We start from the raw sequence: 20,570 nt of genomic DNA, 5'->3' as shown, positions 1-20,570 counted from the left end.
GGGTGGGTGGGAGAGTCAGTGGCAGCACTATTTCATTAATAGGGACAAGTTATCTAGCTAACTTGTTATCTGGACAAATTAGCTGGCTAAATTGTCCACTCGCCAGCTTACTGAATATGGGCCTCTTTGTGTCTTTTTTTTATAGGGGTTTGTGTTACTTCACAAAGCATCAGGCAGTGGAGGGAGTTTGTTCTGCTGTTACTGAGGTGGCACCAGAACTGAATAAGGGGAAACATCCTAGCTCTGCTTGGCACCTGTTGCTGTGGATGTGGTGTGTGTTACAGAAGTGAAGATGCAGGGTTTTTCTAAGATTCTGCTTACTCTCTAGACTTCAGTCTCATATAGAAAGTATTGGTCGAATATGATGCTATCAGATCATTTTATTAGTAATTTTACTGGATGATTGAAACTGGCTGGAGGTTTCTTTATTGCACTTGCTTTGCATTTCTATGCCAAATGCAAAGCGAGTATTACTTAAATGTGTTCTCTCCCACCAGGCAGGAAACTTAAATGTCAGAGGGACTTCTTTTTGTTAGGGTATTTGGGGGTCACTTGCTCCAACTGGAACCTCTCCTCTTTGCTTAAAGTGCAGATTTCCCTGCTTTGGTTGTAAAGGCAAATGGGCTGACAGCTGGAAAAGGTCAGAGCGTTGCAGAAGACAAGGATGGGGCTTGCCGAGCTGTGCAAATCCTCATGCAGGTGAGTCATCCCCCTGCCATAACTTGAAAGAGTGTTCCCCCATTCTGTGCCTATCATAGAAATATGCCATATCATGCCTCAGCCAAATAATTTTCTGGGTTTTTCACTGTATGGTAATGCTGTTGGGCTATTTTGGACTGAGCATTTTGCAAGGCAGCCATAGAAATTCTGAGAATGTGTCAACTAGCCAATCTCTTTTCTAATTATACCACGGCTCCTTTTCTCTCCTTTTCTTGCTTCTGCTTCCTTGGGTTTCTAGCTTAACCGGCATATGGGTCTATGGTGCTATGAGCCTTCCTGGGAAGTTACCAGCAATTTCCAACATTTTTAATCTCCTCCCATCTAGACTAGTCACAACAGCAACAGACCCCTGGTTGAGAGCCATGAACTGTGGTGCCTTACAGCCAGTAGGTATCACAGTTGCGCAATGACTGGTGCTCCCTCCCAGGCAGGGGCTATGAATTATAACTGCCTCAGCAGAATTCCCAGCCCTAATCAGCTCAACAAGTGGGGAATCAAACCTAAATCCCAGGTACAGCAAAGCACAGCACTGCCACTGACTCCCACTGTTTCTTTTCTCAGTGACCTTGCCAGCACATGGTATACAAATGTAGCTGGGGTTCCTCTGGTTATGTTTATCAGGCAATATGAGTAGAGTAGAGTGACTTCAAGCTCCTGAACTATCCCTTGTCCTGTAATAAACTGGGAGAAGATTTCCAAAGATAAAAGATTCTTCAACCGTGACATCTAGTAACAGACATCCAAAACATTACCACAGGTTAACCCCTCACCTTCTTGTTCCAGGTTGTAACCACTGCTCTATGCAGGTTATTTATCCCCATACAGAAAAGTTACTAGAAGTTACCCGAGTGCTTCATTCCCATCTTTTTGAACTAGAGATCCACTGTGAAATGCCATGATTACCAACAGCAGTGCTTGGTGCACAGCTTCTTACAATGGCACACTTATTGATTACCATTGAGGATGCACAGAAAACAGACCTCAGGGTGTCAGTGTGAGTTTCATGAAGCTTCATTCTCCTGTACCACTTTCTGTAGTATGGCCTCTCTCCGTTTGATCCACTGCAACAAGGTTGTGACCACTTCAGATTTAGAACCATACTTGCCCTGTAAGGTATCTGAGGTTTTGCCACATCAGAGATCAGATGTAAAAAACAATCAAATGTCAGACAAAGAAATGCCAAAATCCTGCAACTCATGTTCCTTGCATAGTTTTGACATGGCACATCTTGGGCCCAAGACTTTAGTTTCTAGCAACTTCTAGAAGAGGTAAAATGTGTTCAGGCACATAGACGTGCTTCTACAAAATATATTTTTTTTATTTTGCACAAATGTTTGCTTGCATGCTTTTGTTCTTGAAACGTGGGGAACGAGCTGACATCAATAATTTTGTTCAAAAGAAGGCTGCCCTTCAATTTCCCTGTGAAAAGTCAGCAATATCCAGGCCTCGGGGAAACTGGTAAGCTCATTGCCAAGAAGTCATAATCATGTCCCCTCTGCTCCTCTAGGAGCTGGAATGCTTCAACTCATCTACACATTCTTTTACATTGTGATAGACAAAACACTCCAAACATTTCCTGATAGAAAAACATTGCAAAACATTTTATTCACATACATGTTTTGAATATGGACCTCCTAATGATCACAGTGCCTGGAGCCCAGTGGTGAGGTCAAGGCACTGCAAAGAAATATACTTTTCTATTGTTATATATACATTTTCTAGAGCTTTATATTTGCAGCAGTTAGTAGGATTCTGTCATGTTGGTAAAGAGTGCACAGTGGTGTGGTAACTAGAGATTGTCTTTATTGCAGGATAAGAAAGTCGGATGTGCTGCACAAACCTTCCTTGTAGAAGAGCGTCTGGAAGGAGAAGAGCTCGCTGTATGTAGACACATTCTTTGACATGGGCCGTTTGAATAGAGACATTCTAGTGTTGTGTTGTCTTTTCTCGATTCCATCTTTTCTGCACAAATTACTCCTGTCAGAAGTACCGTTTCCTAGTACCGTGCAGACTGCTACACAGGCCTGCAACCCCCAACTAAAAGGGTTTCTCTTGCAGACACCCAATGCAGAGCTGCCAAGTGACCCATTATTGATTTTATGAGCCTCTGTTCCTCGGGTGCAGATCATTGAGTATGTCCTCCCCCTTCATTTTCAAATTCTTAATAGCTAGACCAAACTGAACCAAACTTTGCCGAAGGGGTAGGCTTTTTTTTGGGGGGGGGGGACATTTGACTTTTATTCTTTTCAAAGTTCACAAGTGATTTGGGGGGGGGGGACCACAGGAGGAGGCAAAATTGGCAATCTCCCCATAAGAAATGCATGGAGGATAAATTCAGCTCATCATATCTCAAGAACCACTGGGCCAGTTCTAACAAAACTTGATATCTTGATATAGAGAATAAAGAATTTTATTTGGGTGGAATGAAATTTTGGTTGATGAAGCAGATTTTGCATGAAGCTAGTTCCCTTGGGGGATATCTGAGTTTTGTAGCTTTTAAAAGTTGCACATGATTTGTGGGGGGGACCCCCGTAAGAAATGCATGGAAGACAACTTCAGTACATCAACAGGTCTTTACACTTCTCACAGACAGCTCTGTTGGAATTGCCTGGGCTTATCTGTTACTTGGCTTACAACATAGTTATAAGGCCTACATGTTTGTGCAACTTGGTTAAATGTCCTGCTAGATACTGACTATATCTAGTTGGTTGGGGCAATTATCTTATGTTGTGCCTGGAGGTGGACCCTTGTCCTGAGACAGTGAGAAGGGGCTTCCTGGTCGGGCCCAGGAAGCAACTGCCACCAGGAGGCGGAGCACAGAAGGAGACAGAGGCTAGCTGGAGCTTCACCACTGGAAGCCCACGGTCCCCCCCGGGTGGAGCCCATGGGGACCCGGGCCGCTTGCACTTAGCTGGGCCTTGCAGGGTCTCCCGGATAGGAAGTATAGAGGTGTCCACCAGGATCAAGGGTGCACGGTCAATGTCAGAACTGGAAACTTGGGGGAATCAAGAAAGGCCAGAACAGTGTCTGTGATGACAAGGCTAGGAGCAGGGCCAGGCTCAAGGAGAAGTGGTCAGTGATAGCAGAGATCAAGTTCTAGAGGTCAGTCCGAGAGTAGTCAGCCAAAGCAGGGGTCAAGTTCCAAAGGTCAATCCGAGAGTAGTCAGCCAAAGCAGGGGTCAGGTTCCAGAGATCAGACATGGACAAGGAGGCAGGCGAAGGTCAGGGTCCAGGCAGCGATCAGCGTAGTCAAGAGCAGGCAGAGGTCAGTATTCAGGCAGCGATCAGTGTAGTCAAGAACAGGCAGAGGTCAGTACCAGAGAGTCAGTCCAAGAGGTACTACCTGAGGGAACGCAGGAACAAACAGACGCTAGAACAGGAGGACATTGGAACAAGACTGGAACAAGCGATGAGACACTGAGGCAAACTAGTACACACACAGTGTCGACCCAATTGCCAAGGCAAGGAAGTGAAGGCAGGAACTTCCTGATATATTGTGCTCAATCAGAGTGCGCCATGGAGCTTGGACCCGCCCCTGGCCCTATAAGGGATCGGGTGGTCTGCGAGCACGTGCAAGCCTAGGGGCGGGGCTGACGCCACGGAGGACGCCAAGCCCTGCCGTGAGGCCTAGTGAGCTGAGGAAGGCCCGGTGACCGCCGCCGCGGGATGCCGAGGCCTCGAGGAGCTGGCTGCGGCCGCAGGAGAGGCTGACCCGGAACCTGCAGAGGAGTTAGGAAGGTAAGCAGGCGTGTGCGTGGGGCGAGCGCGGACGGGGTGCGCAACATCTTATTAGTGAATGTATTAATTTTTAATCATTTTTATTTATATTTTGTCTTTGATGACACTTCAAAGAGGATTACATTCAGGTATTTCCTCAGAGGGCTTATAATCTCTAAAAGTCTCATTTACTAAGCTGTTTTCCCATAGACAGAGGAATCAAGCCTTAAGTTTGTACCTGAGGAAATGAAGGGTAAAGAAACTTGCCCGAGGTCACAAGGTGTATCAACAATTTTAGTATATTGCTAATTAGGGTTGAATTAGTTAGGACTGGTTGAGGGATTATGTGGGAGGGGGGTCTATGGTTTTATATGTATGTGTACCATGCTTTGATGTTCCTATGGATGTGACATACTTAATCAAGTTTTAATAAATACATTTATATATCTCAAGAATTGCTGGCTCCTTAGTTACTGATTGTTTACTTGGCAAGTCAGTTGTTTTAGTCACTGTCACTTCTATCACTTTTCATTTCTTATGACCCCTTATGAATGGACATTTAGTGTAGTTTGACTGTCTGAAAATGAATTGCAATATAAAGGGATATATTACTTTTCCAAAGCATTGTGCTGTTTTGTACTCCAGAATATATTTCAAAGTTGGTTTTGCATCGAGAGGTTCAAATATGTCTTACTAGATATATTGATTTTTACATCCGTTGGAAACATTATATATAAAGGGAACCAAGGCTCTCTGGAATGTCGCACTTTATACTGGGTTTAAAAACTTAATGTATATCCCAATGCTTTGTAGGATTATTTATCCTACTTCTTCCAGTTTAATCAGTGACACTTGGGGCCTGCTCAGCCACTTTGGTTGTCAGATATTCATTGTGGATACCTTGTAAACCAGACTGGGGTTGAGAACCACTGATCATAACTACAGGGTTTACAATGCTTTGAAAGAGGGACAGCAAAATGCTACGTATGACCTAGAGTGTCCCTGCAATGCCAGAGCTGTTACATGACCCACCTCAAGGAGGGATCTGTTTTGCCAGTCTGTGTTTTTTTAACTTACACCCCATTGCATGGTGGTGTTTGTAGTCTCTGCTTCCATAATGTAAAATCAGTACTACAGGTGCCATAATGCAGCAGGCTGAGGCTGTCAGAAATAAAGAAATGGCCTCAAATCTCTGACTGAGTTGACTTGGCATCTCCACCAAAGCTGGGTAACTTGGCAGGCTTGACAATTGGGAAAAAATCTTTAAAAGGGTTGGTCATTTTACCAGGCACTAGTATTCGATGCTAGCACTAATGCTTTGTGTTTCCTTTCAGTTCTGGTACCAATACTCTAATTTTCCTTTCATACTGATACTAATGTTGTGCCTCCAGTGCAGAACTGGCACTAATGCTGTGTGCCCCCTTGCAGTATTGGTACTAATGCTGTGTGCTCCCAATCACTACAGCTACTAATGCTGTTTGCTCCTTCCATTACTGGCGGTAATATTCTCTTGCAGTGCCGGCACTAATGCTGTGTGCTCCCTTGAAGTGATGGTATTAATGCTGTGTGCCCCTTTGCAGTACAGGTACTAATGCTGTGTGCCCCTTTCTAGTATTGGTACTAATTCTGTGTGCCCTTTTTCAGTACTGCTACTAATACTGTGTTCCCCTTGCAGTTCTGGCACTAATGCTATGTGCTCCCTTGCAGTACTGGCACTAATATTCTATTGCAGTGCTGGTTTTAATGCTGTGTGCCCGCTTGCAGTGCTGGTAATAATTGTGTGCCCCCGTGCAGTGCTGGTACTAATGCTTTGTAGTACTGCTACTAATGCTATGAGCTCCCTTGCAGTACTGGCGCTAATATTCCCTTGCAGTGCTGGTACTAATACTGTCTGCTCGCTTGTAGTACTGGTACTAATGCTGTGTGCCCCTCTGCAGTACAGATACTAATGCTCTGTACTCCCTTGCAGGGCTGGTACTAATGATGTGTGCCCCTTTGCAGTAATGGTACAAATGCTGTGTGCTCCCTTGCAGTGTTGGCACTAATGCTGTGTGCCCCTTTGCAGTACTGATACTTATGCTATGTGCTTCCTTGCAGTGCTGATACTAATGCTGTGTGTTCCCTTGCAGCACTGGCATTAATATTCTCTTGCAGTGCTGCACTAATTGTTCTGTTAGGATTTGTGGGTATGTGGGCCCTGGGCCGAGGTGAGAGATGGTACCGCTCACGGGGAGGAGCCCCATGAGCCTCACCGTCAGGAGGCGAGGTCTCAGCTGACGTCAAACACAGCTAGAAGTCTAGAGTCTTTATTAGAGAAGAAGAGCGGCGCTGCCTGCGGTGCGGGGAGTGAGGAAGGAAAGGCACATAGACACAGGGGTGCCACGGATTCTGTGAAGTGGGGGACACCCAAGGAGGATACCTCAGTAGAGATGATACGGCAATGGTCCGCAGAGCGGGGTACACCGATGAGGGTTCCTCAATAGAGATGATACGATAGTGGTCTGTGGAGCGGGGTACACCGATGAGGGTTCCTCAGTAGAGATGATATGGTAGTGGTCCACGGAGTGGGGTACACTGACGAGGGTTCCTCAGTAGAGATGGTACTGTAATGGTTCGCGGAGCGGAGTACACCGATGAGGGTTCCTCATAGAGATGGTACTGTAGTGGTCTGCGGAGCGGGGTACACCGATGAGTGTTCCTCAGTAGAGATGACATGGCAGTGGTCCGCAGAGAGGGGTACACCGATGAGGGTTCCTCAGTAGAGATGATACGGTAGTGGTCCGTGGAGCGGGGTACACCGAGGAGGGTTCCTCAGTTGAGATGGTACGGTAGTGGTCTGCGGAGCAGGGTACACCGATGAGGGTTCCTCAGTAGAGATGATATGGTAGTGGTCCATGGAGCGGGGTACTCACAGGAGTAGTGATGGTTCCAGAGGAAGCCCCGAGGAACGGGGCAGGCAGCAGTCCTGGACGAAAGGTCCTCTGAGGAGCGGATAGCCAGAGACGAGGAAAGGGCCCCCAAGGAGTGGGTACTCGGGACATCTCATGCCGAGGAAGCAGGAGCTGGAACGAAGAGTCCTTTAGCGAGCGAAGCGGATTCAGCAATGAAGGAACTCGTTGCCAAGTCGTAGGCAGACAGGACCAGCCGGCTTAAGAGTCCGTGATGAATGACGTCATCGGGGGGGACGACAACACCCCGAGGTTCCCGCCATGACGCGCACACCTAAGGAATTCCGAGGGCAAGATGGCGGTCAGCAGCGTCCACGCCGTCCAGGGAGGCCCGGGAACAGGGGCAGGCAGGCCAGCGATAGCTGGCGGAGGTCGCAAGTCTACCCAACGGAGTCAGAACTGAGAGGCAAGAGGTGAGCAACAGTGGTCGCAGCCATCTGTGACTGGGTATAACACTAATGCTGTGTGGTCCCTTGCAGTGCTGGTACTCATTCTGTGTACTCCCTTGCTGCACCAGCACTAATATTCTCTTGCAGTGCTAGTACTAATGCTTGTGCTCCTTTGCAGTGCTGGTACTAATACTGTGTGCCCCTTTGCAGTGGCGTACCTAGAGTATTTGGCACCTGGGGTGGATACTTCTTTGGCACCCCCCAAAATATAATTTTAAAATTTCCTAAACATCGATAAAATATTTCAAAACAGCAGACACATCTAATAACACCCAATAATTAAAACAAATAAGGATTTAAAAAATCTCCCACTCTCCATATCTGTCATCCTAAGATTGTTGCACGCATGCACACACACACACACACACACACACACACACACACAAAATATGCTCCCCCTCTCTCATACACACATACATGCTTGGTGAGAGACAGAAGGAGCACATGTGTGTATGTGAGAGAGAGACACACACACAAACACACACTCACACTTTCTCTGTACCTCTCTCACACACACACTTCCTCTATGTCTCTCTCTCACACACACAGTCATGCTTCCTTCATCTCTCTCTCACATACACACACACATACTTGCTGTGTCTCTCTCACATGCTAACACACACACACACACACACACACACACACACACACACACGCTTCCTCTATCTCTCTCTCTCTCTCTTACATGCAGACAAAAAACTGACCTGGAAACCACAAGCCAGATTCTGTATGCAGTGAAACAATGGAAAAGCAGAAAATCACTATTCCTCAAAACAATACAATCAAGAAATATAAATCAATCAGAATACTAAAATCATACTAAAAAATATACATTTCAAAACAGCTGATGAATAGAATAATATTCAATAATTAGAAGCTCCTGTACAAATTTTTAAAAATTTCCTAAACATTGATAAATTATTTCAAAACAGCAGACACCAAATAACACTCAGTAATTAAAACTAATAAGGATTTAAAAAATCCCCCACTCTCCATACCTGTTATCCTGAGATTGTCATGAACTGGGGGTACGCACACAAACAGAGACACAAACAAAATATGCTCCCTCTGTCTCCCATACACATACATGCTTGGTGAGAGACAGAGAAAGCTTGAGTGTGTGTGCGTGAAAGAGACAGACAGACACATTTCCTCCATCTCTCTCTCACACATACATGCTTCCTCTTTATCTCTCACACATGATTCCTCTCACTCCTGCACACACACACACACATACATGCTTCCGCTCTCTCATCCCCACCCCCACCTCCACACACAGGCACTCTCTCACACATATGCACCCACAGACACCTTCACACACCCACACACCCTCATACACACACACACCCACACACCCTCATACACACACACAGACACACATCATCATACATACACACACGTACACACATCCACACCCTCATACACCCACACACGCTCATACACACACATACACCCACACACCCTCATACGCACACACACACACACTCATCACTGGCACTTACTCTCACAGGGCCAATCTCTACCTTCTACAGCTGCCGGCAGCAATGCTGAGCCTATTCTTCTACTACTGGTTCTGGGAGCACCGACAGCAACGCTGGGCCTGTTTTTCTGCTGCCTGCTCCCAGAGAACCAGGAAATATACATCTCACATGCTAACACACACACATACACACATACATGCGTGCGTCCTCTATCTTTCTCTCTCTCTTACATGAGCGATGTTTGGAGGGATGCATAGGAGGCATGGGAGCTTATTGCCCAGTCCCTCAGGTGCAGTGCTCTTAAATTGGTTATTTACACTTTCGCATAATAGAAGAACTAGGGGGCACACAATGAAGTTAGCAAGTAGCACATTTAAGACTAATTGGAGAAAATCCTTTTTCACTCAAAGCACAATTAAACTCTGGAATTTATTGGCAGGAGATGTGGTTAGTGCAGTTAGTGTAGCTCGGTTTAAAAAAAGGTTTGGATAAGTTCTTGGAGGAGAAGATCATTAACTGCTATTAATCAAGTTTACTTAGGGAATGGCCTCTGCTATAACTGGCATCAGTAGCATGAGATCTACTTAGTGTTTGGGTAATTGCCAGGTACTTGTAGCCTGGTTTGGCCTCTGTTGGAAACAGGATCCTGGGCTTGATGGACCCTTGGTCTGACCCAGCATGGCAATTTCTTATGTTCTTAAATGTTGGCAGCGCCACTGGCCTCTCCCACTAATGCTATGTGCTCCTTTGCAGTGCTCTGCACTAATGCTGTGTGCTCCCTTGCAGTGCTGGCACTAATATTCTCTTACACTGTTGGCACTAATACTGTATACTCCCTTGTAGTGCTGGTAATAATATCCTGTGTTCTTTTACAGTGCTTATGTTTCAGTGATGGCATTACTGCTGCTCTCATGCCACCAGTCCAGGACCATGAGCCATGTTTGGAGGGATGCCTAGGAGGCATAGGAGCATATTGCCCAGTCCCTCAGGTGCAGTGCTCTTAAATAAAACATGTATTTATTTTGAAGCGTAATGTTTAATTAGGGATTTGCTGTCATTTTCAGTGCTTAGTCTGATGGTGGTCTATCTGTGGGGGTACAGGTTAAATAAGTGTCTGTCTCAGAAACCCATGCTTGCTTTAATAGTGCACATCCAGCCAAGTCTGTTAACACACGTGTCCTGAGAGCTGCTTATTTTTATTGTTAGGGTGACACCCCCCGCCCAGGTCATCACAGAGAGGCTGATCCAGTCCTGGGTTTGCCTATTGCACGCATGGACTTGCAAGTCCTTTTCCCCTGTGAGAAGAAGGGACTTCATCTCCATGCAAGACCAGGACAGGATCAGCCTCTCCAGGTTGAGGATACAAACCAGTGTTACTTATCCTGCCTGAGATCATTGTACAAGGAACAGAGTCACAATCAGCTTTATCCACAGCATGCTGCAGTGAGCTAGGGGAAGATCTGAATGTGGAGCTAGCGTCATTTGTAGCCAGCAACATTAATGCAGTGTTTCTTTCAGTGCTGCGGTAAAAACTGCAAACTACAGTGAAAGGTCATCAGTACGGAGGGGGGCAGAAGCAGACCTATGTTTCTGTCCAGCCAACTTAGGTGATCAGTGATCTGGTGCAGAGCAAAGCACACAGAGGGCGTGTTTTATAACAGGATGTTCTTCTGTGGCAGATCTGGCATTGCACTGTGGATATGGGGACTGAATGAGACTTTAGGATGGTGCACACCACGCAGCTCGTTCCATGATAGCTCTTCATGCTTCTGGTACCTTTGGTTTTGTGTCTCCGCAGCTAGCATGGGATCCCATCTCTGCTTTATAACATAACGCAGCACGGCTTAGCAGCCCGGCACTGCATCCTTTAAAAAAAAAGATTTGGCGAGAGAAATGCAAGGTATAGCTAAATAAGTGGAAATGAATATTGCTGAGATAGCACAACTGATTTTTTTAGAGATTTTCAAGTACCCAATTTGAGCAGCCCTTTCAATTATGTTTGTAATTTTTTCTGTGCATTCATAAAGTGAATATAGTGTAATGCTGATATATTTAGACTGGAAAAAAACAGAAATTGAAATTAAGTGGTACCTGATTGAGCAATTCTTTTACAGTAAACTTCAGTGAGAAACCCCCGATCCTCGAGGACTGCAAGCCAGTCAGGATATTCCTACTGAATATGCCTGAGACAGATATGAATGCACACTGCTTCAACAATATGTGAAACTATCTCATGCTTCCTGTTCATACTCCAGATCAGTCCAGTCAAGTGGGTTTTGCATCCCTACCAGCAGATGGAGGCAGAGAATAAAAACTTCAGGCACTGCTACATAACCTGCAGTCCCTCAGTATTTCTCTGCCTCCAGCAGACGGTAGACGTGCAAACCTGCAGTCTGAAAAAAAAAAAGAAAAAGAAAGAATAAATAGAAAGAAAGAATAGAAGAGAAAGAAAGAAGAGAAGAGAAGGAAGACACAAGATTTGAAAAGGTGCTCCCTGAAGTATTAGGTTCCTTCGTGGACCATCCCTCAGGTAGAGCTGGGTGAGCTGGGGGTTGCTAACCTCTGATCTGCCTCAGCTCACAGCATCCAGGTGACTGAAAGCCAGGAGTTCTGGTTTCTTCTTTCCTCCTAAAGTCTTCTCCTCCCACCTACGGCCAAGGACAGGGAAGTATTCCTTTAGTGTTTTTACTGGACTTTCCCTGCTGCTGCAACTGAAGCTCTGCTTCTTTAAAAAAAAAAAAAAAAAAAAAAAAAAAAAGAAAAGGAGAGTCAAGTGCAGGTTATCAGATGCCTTCAGTTACATGGCAGGTGCTGGGGGTGGAAGAAGCAATGAATTCTTGGGACTCCGGGGATCCAGGGCAGCTCGGGGAAGGTGACTTGTGCCACTGACAGTTTCCCTTTTTAGGCGCAGCAGTGAGGCTTGGAGCGATAGTGCCACATGCGCTCCAGTAATGGCGCCAGCCTTTGAGTGTAGGAAAGCATATCGGGCCTGTGGTTGCAGGCGTTTGCGGCTCAACTCGGCTGTGTTGTGTGCAGATTCTGCCACCAGAGGGGAGGGAACCTCCGCAGGGGTGGCAGGCAGCAGGAGAACCACCCGGTCACAAGGACCTGTCAGAGAGACTCCCGGTGGGGCTGAGAGTAGGGCAGACTCTCCCGGTGGGGCTGGTCCATGTGGTAAGAGGCAGACAGCTTCTAGAGAGCCCAGGGACTCCTTCTTCCACTGTCTCCAGTGACTCAGGTTCAGACCGAGTTAGGGGATAGGTAAGATGAAAAGAAGCCTGAGGGGGCCATGCTAGATTACGGGATCAGTGATGTGAATTAATTTTCTACAGAGTTTGTTCTTCTCCTTCACAAAGCTTTTTTGGCTAAGAAGGGAGCAGGAGGTAAATGGCCCCCAAGCCAGAAATCACATCCACTCTCTAAGAAATCCATGGTGGCTCCAGCTGGGGGGTTGGGAAGTCTTCTCCGTCATTTGGGTCTTCACCATCCTGAGGGAGATGAGGACTCAATGGCTTCGGAGGGATCTGATGGGTCGCGGGATGTCCTCGGTGATGATACTGGGGATGATCCAGGAGACAGAACCGTGGTGATGGATCAGGATAAGAGCATGGATGTATCAGACGCAGAGGAGGTTACGACTGAGGAAGGGGATGACCCTATGGTGCTCCGATTATTTCACAAGGAGGTGTTGAAGCCTCTCATTCCCCAGGTTCTGGAAGAACTGGGGATCAAAGTCATACAGGAGGAACTGGATAATGAGGGGATAAACTAGATCCTGGATGGACTTTGGAGACCACCAAAGGCTTTTCCATTGCCGAAGAAGGTGAAGAAGTTGATGAGCTGGGAGTGGGAAACTCCTGAGGTGGGCAATGGCAAAGTTATATCTGTTGACGGAGGCTACCTTTGAAGCTTTTGGTGTTGCCCAAGGTTGATACTTCCATCTCAGCGGAGACCAAAAGGATTACCATCTCAGTGGCAGGGTCGGCTATGCTGAAGGATGCTCAGGATCATAAGCTAAAAATTCAGTTGAAGAGGATGTTTGAGGTCTCGGCCTTAAATCATTGAGTGACAATTTGTGGTAGCCTGTTTGCACTGGGTGCAGAAATCTCAGGAGAAGGAGTCTGCCCCAGTGGACAATTCTAAGAGGGCAGCCTGGTTGAAGGCCAGGGTCATATATGTGGCAGATATGTGGTATGATTTGATTTGGACTTCAACCAGGAGTATGGTCTCAGCAGTGGCAGCGCAGAGACTTCTGTGGTTGTGTATTTGGTCAGCGGATGTGTGGTTCAAGTCACAGCTGTGTAATCTTCCTTTTAAAGGAAAGCTGCTGTTCGGGGAGGGCTTGGAACAGCTGATGAAGCATCTGAGGGAGTCAAAGGGGAACTGTTGTGCTGGAGGTGGACCCTTGGGCCAAGGTGGGGTTGACGCTACCCGTAGGAGGGATCCTACGGGTCCCCACTGTCGGCAGGCGGAGTGGGCTGAAGGATGGAGGCTGGCTGGCGCTTCACCAATACCAGCCCTCATTCCCTGTGGGTTGAGCCTTTGGGTGCCAGGGCCAGCTGGACTTAGGTGGGTCTCTGTATGTCGTCGATGAATAGGCAGAGAAGTCAGCCCAGAGGCAGCAACAGTAGAAAGGAGAAGTCTGTACTGGACAAGGCAGGGACCCGGAGACCCGGGTGCCAATAGATTCAAAGGACTGGGGGCGCCCGGGTAAGAACAGGCCAAAGCCTAAATAGGCCAAGTCCAGGATGTAGACTGAAGAGGCGTCGTCAAGCAAGCTGGAGTCAGGGCCGGTGGCAATCTAGAAGCGGTGGCAAGGCAAGCCTGAGGTCTGGACGAGGAGAGAGTCAATAGCGTAGTCAAGGAATTGCAGTGGTCCGGGCTTGGAGAGGGTCAATGGCGTAGGCAGGCAAAGCAGTGGTCGTGTCCGAGAAGGCAGTCCAAATAGTAGAATAGGAATCAGGAACGCAGGAACATGGAGAACAGGAACAGGAGTCAGCGAGAATCAGGAACCAAGAACGTAGGAGAATCACCAGGAGGCAACGAGTACACGACCAACATGGAGACCTGTTGCAAAGGCAATCATTGGAAGTGGAGTCCGGTCTTAAATACCGGAGTTCTGCTGACGTCATCATCTGGGGCTGCAGCCAAGTTCCTGCCGTGGGCCCTTCATAAGTCACACTGGTACACGCGCGCGCACCTAGGGAGGGGCATGGCACTGAACGGCGGTGTCTCTCCACGGGCCACGCGGAGAGGCCCAACGCGGAGCACAGGAATCCGTAGCAGTAGCTGAGGCACCAGGGGTGGCCCGAGGACGGAGCAGGTGGCCTACCGCCATCAGGGAAGAGGGACCAGATACTGGATTCATCTGAGAGAGGTGAGGGGGCCGAGCCACTGGTCTGCTGCGTCTGGCACGTGTAACAGTACCGCCCCCCTTTATGCCCCCTTCTTGGAGGTCTGGGTTTGCCCAGATGGGCACGGTGAAATTGCAGGAGCAGGGTTTTATCCAAGATGTTACGAGCTGGTTCCCATGAATTCTCTTCGGGCCCATAACCCTCTCAGGAAAGGAGGTATTCCCACCGGCAGCCCGTATGGCAAACATCAAGGACTTCATGGACCTTATAAATAGTGTTGGTCTCCGCTACCAGTGGAGCTAGTTCGGGAGCCTTACGTGAAGGCCAAGATAGAACTACTGGCTTCAGAAGTGATACGTGGAACGTATTATGGATTCCTAATGTTGGAGGCAACCAAAGCTGGTATGTAACTGGTCCAACACGATGAATAATCGGAAAAGGTCTAATATATCTCGGTGCAAACCTTTGGGAAGGTATTTTAAGCTGAATATACCGAATTCTTAACCAGACTTTTTGGCCAGGAAGGAACTCGGGCCGAGCATCGATGGATGTCCGCAGACTTCTTGGCCTGGAATGCGGCTTGGCATAAGCAAAAATTTGTCTGATTCCAGAGTGCCTTGAGAGCATCAGCAGTCGCTTGCGCAGCAGGAGAGGGCACTGATAGTGGTATAGCTAGTGGAGGTTGCCGTTGCTTCCCATACACGATTGAAAAAGGCAATGTACCTGTGGCAGTGACAATGTGGGAGTTGTGGGAGAACTCCGCCCAAGGAAGGAGTTCAGACTAGTTGTCTTGACGGTCATTTATGTAGGCGCGAAGAAAGGATTTTAAGGAGCGATTCATGTGCTTAGCTTGTCCATTGGCTTGCGGATGGTACACTGTTGTTAAACTGATGTTGATGCCAAATTTATTGCAAAGAATGTGCCAGTATCGAGCAATAAATTGTGGACCCTTATCAGAGACAATGTCCTTGGGTAAGCCTTGTAGCCGAAATATATGGAGAAAAAACAGGCGTGCCAATTGGGAGCAGATGGTAGGTCCAGTAGTGGAACAAAATGGGCCATTTTAGAAAATCTATCTATGGTAAGTCCACAATGAAATCCGTGGAGAGATGCATCCACAGTTCCTCAGGAGCTGGAAGTGGCTGTAGCAAACCCCATGGTCGACCGACCGGGGCTTTCTGTGGAACACAAGTATTGCAGGAATCGACATACGCTTTAGCATCAGAGACCATAGTGGGCCACCAGAAGAACTGCTGGAGCAAAGCTAGGGTTCACGCTCGCCCTGGGTGACCAGCAAACTTAGAATCATGTGCCCACCGGAGGACTCTTTCACAGAGGCGACGGGGCACAATGGTTTTCCCAGTTGGAACTGGGTGAGTTGCAGGCAAACAAATACAAGCTGGGTCAATAATGTGACCGGGTTCTTCAGGAATATCTTCTGGTTTGAAGGAACATGATGGGGCATCTGCCATAAGATTTTTTTCCAGCTGGACGATAGCAAAGTTCGAAGTTTAACCTAGAAAAGAACAGAGCCCATCGAGCTTGACGGGCATTGAGACACATGGCATGGCTCAAGTGTTCCAGATTCTTGTGATCTGTGAATATGGTGAATTTATGTTGGGTGCCCTCTAGCCACAGGCACCATTCTTCTAGAACCAATTTGATGGCAAGCAGTTTGCGGTCTCCAATGCTATAGTTCTGTTCTGCTGAAGAGAATTTGCGAGAGTAGGATGAACATGGGACTAGGGTTCCGGAAGTAGAAAGTTGGCTCAAGAACGCCCCAGCACCGATAGCGGAGGCATCCACCTCGACCTGGAAGGGGCAGATAGGATCTGGATGGTGAAGACAAGATCCAGCTAGGAAGGCCTCTTTGAGGCAGTGAGAAGCTGTAATAGCTTCTGGGATCTTGGCCCATTACGGGTCAATGCGGTAAGAGGAGCCGCCAGTATTGAATAATGTGGAATAAAATGGCAGTAAAAATTAATGAATCCTAGAAATCGTTGGAGTGCTCTAAGACCCACAGGCTGAGGCCAATCTTGGATTCATTTGAGTTTTTCCGGATCAATAGAGAATCCTTGTTGCGAAATTATATATCCAAGAAAGGTAAACTGGTCTTTTCAAACAGGCATTTATCCAATTTTGTGAAGAGATGGTTTTTGCGGAGACGTTGAAGAACCATGCGGACATCGGTGCAATGCGTAGCCAGATCCTTGGAAAAGACAAGGATGTCATCAAGGTATGCCACAACCTTAACATACAACAAGTCTCTGAAGATTTCATTAATCATTCATTGAAATACCAGATATTCGTAATGCCCATCTCTGGTGTTGAAAGCAGTTTTCCAGATGTCATCGGGGCAGATACGCACCAAGTTGTAAGCTCCGTGCAAATCCAATTTGGTGAAGATGGAAGCTCCGTGTAATCGATCAAATAACTCAGAGATCAAAGGTAACTGATATTTGTCTTTATGGGTGATGGCATTTATGCTGCGGTAATCGATACACAGCCTTAGGAATCCATCTTTCTTTGTCATGAAGAAAAATCCTGCACCGGCAGGGGATGTAGAGGGACAAATGAACCCTTTAGCAAGGTTCTCCTGGATGTACTCCATCATAGCCTTGGTCTCGGGAAGAGACAGAGGATACGTATGCCCTCGAGGAGGCGTAGTCCCAGGCAAGAATTCGATAGGGCAATCGAACCTCCAAAGAGGCGGTAGAAGATCTGCCTTCTGCTTTGAAAAGACATCCTCGAAGTCTGCTTAGGGAGCTGGTATGCCTGAAGAGGTGGTTGCTCCCTTATTAGCCCAGTGTGTGTTACAGATTGCCTCTGTAAGTAATCCTGCATATGTCATCAAACTAGGCCACTCTTGTGAGTTGCAATGGGCCGGGAGCCTCCTACCAGGACTCATTCTACTATCAGCACCGGAGTGCGGGCTGCTTCCAGTTCCCCCCTCTTCGGCTTCATATGGTGCTCATTTCCTCCCACCTATTTTCTCGCCATCATTCTCTACCCGAGGTGAGACTGAGCCATTTTTCTCTGTTCTCTCGAGAAATGTCGCAGCTGCCCTGGGGGTCTCGAATGATTTCCAGGTGCTGTCCACTCAGATCAACAGCTTTGCGGGGTTAATCATCCTGAATCGCATCTGTTGATTATGCAATGCCTTCTTCATCTCTGCAAATTCTGCTCTACTTTTTTGGGTTACCCCACTATAATATGGAAAATGGCCACATGATTCCCTTGATATGTAAGTGGGCCTATTTCTCGTGCTCTTCTTAGTATCCACTCTTTTGCTTGATAACTGTAATTTTATAATGAAGACGCGTGGCCTGCTAGCATATGGCATAAATTTTCCCTGCACTCGATGTCTTCTATATATTATTAGTTTCGGATCATTTTCGCCAGGTGTCAATAGCTTGCTTAAGAATTTTTCTAAGGGGATCTAAGATGGCCGACCCTGCATGCTGAGTGTGAGAGCGTTCCGTCCTGGTCTCACTGAGTCTCTTACCCCAATGCCTCATTCCGTGAGAAAATGGTGGGTGAGGGAAAGAGAAGCCCTGCCTGCTTCTTCCTCAGCGATTTTGGGCCCGATGGACGCCTATGTTCGGAGAGATTTAGACCCAGGCGAATGCTTGCAGGGAGAACGTCAGGAGGAAGCGTTACCCGATACCTCCCTTGAGCTACGATCAACTCTGTCCCCGGTGAATCGGGTGGCCCTGGTGAATCCAGCTGAGGACAGATTTTTGGATCAGCTGAGAGCTGAAATGGACTTCGGTACAGTTGGGGCTGAGGGAGGAAATGCCTAAGCTGTAATTGCCTTAGAGCTGGATACCGACTCTTATACCCCTCTGCTGGGAACCGGAGACGATGCCAGTAACACAAGGCCTTAGCCTTTAGTTGAAGAAGCAGTTCCACTCCCAGAGATCAACAAAATAGATCTGGTAAGACCTGCTGAGATTTCTTTAAATTTGATATGAAAAGCAATACAAGTTTTGATCACTAATATATATAACCAAATGGCACCTGTGTATTCTTATATGGGGAACTTTGGTAATCGGCTGAATATAGTGGAAAAAGAAGTGCTGAGAAGTAAGAAATATATGGAATTAATGGAAGAGGCAATAAAGGAAAAATCCTCAATGCATATTTCTTTGATTAAAGAAAATCAGATGCTTTCTGCGAGGATGGAGCAATTGGAAAACCAGCTTAGGGCAAAGAATCTTTGCTTTATAAACTTTCCTAAAGATCAATATACTCCTCCTAAGGAGATGTGGAAAAAATACATGATGGAAATCTTAAAGATTCCTGAGCAGACCCTCCCTCTTACCTTGAGGGTTTTCTACATCCCACCTTTTAAGAACAAGGACTTACAAGATCAGAAGAGAGTTAAAGTCCTGACACCAGCTGAACCATCTGTAATGAATCTGACTGAAATACTAGAAACATCTCAGAAAAACTTAGTTACTCCTGCAACTTTAGTGGGTTTTTTTTTTTTAGAAGCGGATAAACAATGGTCATTGAGAATGTTTTTTCGGTATCGCTCAGCTTCTTTTATGAATTTAAAAGTTAATGTGTTCCCAGATCTATCTAGAGCAATGAAGAGAAGAAGAAAACAATTCCTGTTGTTAAAGCCAAAAGTAATTGAGATTGGAGCGTTATTTCTCCTTAAATTTCCTTGTAAGTGTACTATAACATATCAAGGCCTTTCATATATCTTTTTTGCTCCTGTTGTGTTTGTGGCATAGTGTGGACCCTTGGTCGCTGTGGAGATGACTCCTCCCACGGGGAGGGACCCCCGTGGGGAACCACAGTGATAGGCTAAACTCAGATAGCAGACGCAGTAGGTGGAAGGCTTATTGTACTGCTGTAGAAAGATGGTATGAAGCAGGAAGGCAAGGCACTGAAGTTCGCAAGGTGCCAATACGTTCTGACAGTTTCAGATGTAGAAGTCTCATCCAGATGTTCACGATAGGTGGGAGCCCACAGAGCGGGTAAAGCCAAGCCCGGTGGGTGGAGTTGGAGCACCTGATCATAGAGGTACTCACAGGAGTGTAGTGCGGCGTCTTCCTGGTAATAGAGATGGTGGGACCGAAGGTCCGTGGTCCAGGATATACAGACTGGTAGGCCCTCAAGGAGCGAGTACCTGATAGTCCAGAAAATCCTGAAATTAGAAAGAGAGAGAGACTCCCGAGGAGTGGTTGTCTAGTTAGTAGAGGCCCCGAAGGGTGGCTGGAAGCGAGAGAACCTCGAGGAGCGAGTGCCTAGAGCTTCATAAGGAGCGAGGCCCAGAGAGTAGAGAAGCGTCTAAGCGTGCAGCTTAGAGCAGTCAGCATAGCTAAACCGAAGTCCTTGCTAACTCAACGATGGTAGCGAAGCGGAGGCTTTAAATACCCGAAGGTATTGATGTCATGCGGCGGGGACGCCCCCGAGGTTCCCGCCATGAAGTGTATTTGAGCGTAGGCAACGTGCGAGCGCCCTAGGAGGCCACGGGAATGAGCATGGCAGACTGGGACGCCCATGCTGAGCTGGAGATGCTGAGACCCTCGGCACCGGAAGCAGCCATCTTGCCCAAGGAGGAGGAAAATGGAAGAAAAGAGGTAAGGCAGAGCGGTCGCAGCCGTCTGCAACCGACGGACGCAACAGTCCCAAATCAGCTTTCTTCTTTTCTATCAGATAAAGCAATACCTCTAATTAGTTCTTCTCCAATTTCGACTGAACAAGTGTAAAATCTGGTATTTGGCCCCAAATAATGTAATTTGCGCTCTGTATTGTCTGTTTCTCTTTTCCTTTCTGTATTTACAGTAAAAATTATTCCTGCAGTTGTGGTATTAGGTCCCCTCTATTGAGTACTTGTATGAGAGATTAATATTATTTCCTTGATCTGTAATTGATGATTTATGTACT

General features: G+C 47.0%; 1 protein-coding gene across 1 annotated transcript in view; it reads left to right on the top strand.

The window, feature by feature from the left end:
- The window catches only part of LOC115092419 (trifunctional purine biosynthetic protein adenosine-3-like), a 131,152-nt gene that overhangs the window by 19,567 nt on the left and 91,015 nt on the right, over positions 1-20,570 (top strand). The window contains exons 4-6 of the mRNA XM_029603252.1: positions 588-699; positions 2,532-2,600; positions 10,191-10,304. Coding sequence (XP_029459112.1) covers positions 588-699; positions 2,532-2,600; positions 10,191-10,304 — 295 coding nt within the window. The remainder of the gene's footprint in view (positions 1-587; positions 700-2,531; positions 2,601-10,190; positions 10,305-20,570) is intronic.

This window comes from Rhinatrema bivittatum, chromosome 5 (genome assembly GCF_901001135.1).
Source record: "Rhinatrema bivittatum chromosome 5, aRhiBiv1.1, whole genome shotgun sequence".
Taxonomy (NCBI): domain Eukaryota; kingdom Metazoa; phylum Chordata; class Amphibia; order Gymnophiona; family Rhinatrematidae; genus Rhinatrema; species Rhinatrema bivittatum.
The sequence above is the reverse complement of the archived record's forward strand: the minus strand, read 5'-3'. Positions and strand labels throughout refer to the sequence as shown.